Source organism: Poecilia latipinna, unplaced genomic scaffold, assembly GCF_001443285.1.
Source record: "Poecilia latipinna isolate Pla-1442-1.1 unplaced genomic scaffold, P_latipinna-1.0 Scaffold1166, whole genome shotgun sequence".
Taxonomy (NCBI): Eukaryota; Metazoa; Chordata; class Actinopteri; order Cyprinodontiformes; family Poeciliidae; genus Poecilia; species Poecilia latipinna.
Window position 1 is genome coordinate 9,442 of NW_015113782.1, and position 3,244 is coordinate 12,685.

The 3,244-nt window shown below is 44.8% G+C and overlaps 1 protein-coding gene across 2 annotated transcripts in view; it reads right to left on the reverse strand.

The window, feature by feature from the left end:
• Positions 1-1,210: 1,210 nt before the first annotated feature.
• Positions 1,211-3,244, reverse strand: part of LOC106960213 (Cbl proto-oncogene-like 1, E3 ubiquitin protein ligase) — an 8,947-nt gene continuing 6,913 nt past the window's right edge. For both annotated transcript variants that reach the window (XM_015053192.1, XM_015053191.1), the window contains exons 5-6: positions 2,554-2,627; positions 1,211-2,450 (exon numbers count right to left, since the gene is read on the reverse strand). In XM_015053192.1, coding sequence (XP_014908678.1) covers positions 1,466-2,450; positions 2,554-2,627 — 1,059 coding nt within the window. In that variant the 3' untranslated portion in view covers positions 1,211-1,465. The remainder of the gene's footprint in view (positions 2,451-2,553; positions 2,628-3,244) is intronic.

A 3,244-nucleotide genomic window follows, 5' to 3' on the forward strand; every position in this document is an offset into this window, starting at 1 on the left:
AAAAAAAAAAAAAAAAAAAAAAAAAAAAAAAAAAAAAGAGAACATACAATTCTTAAAAAAACCCCAAACAAGATAAAACTCACACCTCACAATAATTCACAGCTTTGTTTTGCCACATAAAATCCCAACCTGATATGCGAGTTTGTGGTTGAACCTGTATTGAACTGTAAACTTTTCATTTCCTGTTGTCTTTGCAGGTGAAAGGCACCAAACTTTAGAGGAACAACCTGGAAAATCAACTCATGGAAAAACTACCCAGGAATAGTTCAAGCAACATATTAATATTTCAGTCCAGTCAACGACTGTTACTGCTGTACATTTGGTATTTCACTGGTTATTATAAATTATTTGTATATTTTTATTTATAATTCACTGCAATAAAGTTTGAATTTTAGGTGTCGGATGATACCTGGAAAAATTTGAATTATTTTGCGTTATTTAACTTTTACTATCCCAGGTAAAATTTTTCATTTTCAACAAGAACCTGTTCAAGAAGAATGAAACAAAAAAATACAATCATATTCATAGACTAAATATGCTGAATACACACAAGTTAACTGTTTTTAAAAGCAGGTGCACTTTTCACATAATATGGATCTTACTGACTCAGTAAAAGTTGATATTGAATGTATTGAGTTTTGGTTTTTGGAATTTGTTCCAGCAAAATGAAACCTAATTTATTAAGTGTAAAATGTGAGTGTTGCTGGAAATGGAGTGAGCCAAGGTAGGACGGGGTTTGTGTATATATTTTTATGAATTTCTATCAGTTTATTAATCTGCATGGAGTGACTGCTACAAGTTCACAAATATCACATATTAGTCATGGAGTAATTGTGTTAAAATAGGGCTAGATTAAAAATAAAATCTCCAGTTTCACTTTTTTATTTCACTTTTTCTTAAAAAGAAATTACAAATGAAAATATTTTCTAAAACTTTCTGTTATTTCAATCATCCCTTCTATGAGATGAGCTGTAAAACACACTTATAAAACAACATGACTGCCCTGGGTGTGGTGACATCATCCAACTATGAAAACTGAATGATTGAATTATGAAAAACAAAATCCAGATTTTCTTAAAATCAAATATTCAAAAAAAGTTATCAATAAAATGTATTTATCACCCAGCACTATGTTTAAATATTAAACTAATGAACCTAATACAGGAGACGATTTCATTAAATTACCATCAAACAAACGGGAGAAAACATCCGCTGTTGAAAATTTATTGAATCGTTTTAACATCCGTTAATGCAGGTGACATCAGTCAACATATATACAGATTTTTAACATGTCATTAAAAAACTGAAATCCATCTTTTCTCAGGGTCTATAATCTGTTCAGTGTGGAGCTGAGCTCAGCGTGTGGAACAGATTCCTCCCGTCACCCGGAGCCTCACTAACATCACTCACACTAACTATGAAAATGAAATGACACTGACTGTTACCCTGGCAACCAGCTGGCAGCTTACTGGTAGTACGGCCTGTAGCGGTTCTGGTCTGGGTGGTGCGGCCCTGGCATCTGACCCTGGGGCGGGGGCCCCTGCATACGGGGTGGCGGCCCTCTAGGGGCGGGCCACATGCCGGGGCTCAGACCCCCCGGCTGGCTGAAGGGGGGGCTCAGGGTGCCTTGGTCCTCAGAGAACTGCTGCATGGAGGAGGGGTTATAGTGATGTGGTGGGGGGGCGTTAACAGGAGGGCCGCTGTGCTGCGGTGGAGGTCCTGGAGGAGGGTGGTTGATATAGGGGGGGATCTGGCCCATAATGTGCCCAGGTGGGGGGGTGATGGGTGGGGGAGCTGCTGACATGGGCGGTGGGGGGGCCTGGTTGTACACCATGTGTGGGGTCCCAGAGGCCTGGGCGGGATGCTGCATGGGGTGGCTAATGGGAGGAGGAGGAGGAGGAGGGCCAAAGTTATGCTGCGGTGGCGCCATCATGTGGTGGGAGTGCGACACCACGGGCGGCTGACCGGGGTAGTCCCCAGGGTGGTGGTGGGGGGGCTGGCCGGGGCCGGGCCCTGCGGGGTGGGGATCCCGGGATGACGAGTCATCGTGGATGGGCACCGTGATGAGGTTGCTGTGTTTGCGGGTGGTTACCGTGGAGATGCGGAAGGTCTCGGGCCCCAGTGGGGACGGCGGCGGAGGGCCGTCGTGGGGGCTGGGCGGCGGCGGCTGGCTGTAGGGCGGCAGCGGCGCCGGTAGGTGGACGTGGCTCTTGGGGATGTGGGGCGGCGGCACGCGGAAACGCTCCGGCACGTCGGGCGGCGGCAGGTGGACGGGCTCCTGGCGTGACGACTTGGACGCCCTCATGTGACGGTGGTTGACATGCGCCTGCAGGTCGCGCTGGGACAGGTAGGTGCGTTTACATCCCGACACGATGCTGCACATAAAGAGTGAGCCGCGCTGGCACTGCTCGATGCGCTGCACCTGCTCTGTACAGTTGTACATGTTAAGCCTGGGAACACACACACACACACACACACACACACACACAGCAGACATGAGCAACAGCAATCAGGCCAGGGACTCGACTCATCTGTCAGGAAACAGCGCCTCACCCTGGACACATCTTCTCTCCTTTCTTCTCGTGCAGCAGAGCACAGTCGTAGCAGAAGACATGTTTACAGGGAATCTGAGAAGTTAGAGAGGAGAGTCACAACTGACAACAACTCATTCATTTCAATCTATTCAAAAAGTATAACTATTATTATTAACCCCAGAGTGGTTGATTTTAAATGGTTTTTAATATTCAGACTCCTGATACCAAGTCCAACAATAAAAAGCTGACTGGACAATACGGCTGAAAACTTACACCAGCGTTCCATATCAGTCAATGTTAATAATATTAAATGTTTTTTTTGTTTTATATATCTGAAATAATGACAACCCTGACCATCCTCTTCATTAGACTATCTTCAGTCAGAGGCTTCTTCAACTGCACTGTAATACAGACTGCTGCAGGAGACGTTACCTGCCCACAGCTGTTACTATGTACAATGACTGAAGAATTTTGAATTCGATCACATTTAATTTCCCTTTGGGATCAATAAAGTCTTATCAAATTTGAATGATCTCTCATGGATGCCCTCATGTGACTTGAGTATCCAGTTTTTACTCAGTTCTGTTTTTTATTTTCAAGCAGCTTTGAGGTACAGTGGTGAAACCTTAATCAACTGATGCCGCTCACCTTGCTAAGCTCATTGTGAGTTGTTGAGAAACTAAAACCTTTTCTCTACCCACCCCCCCCCC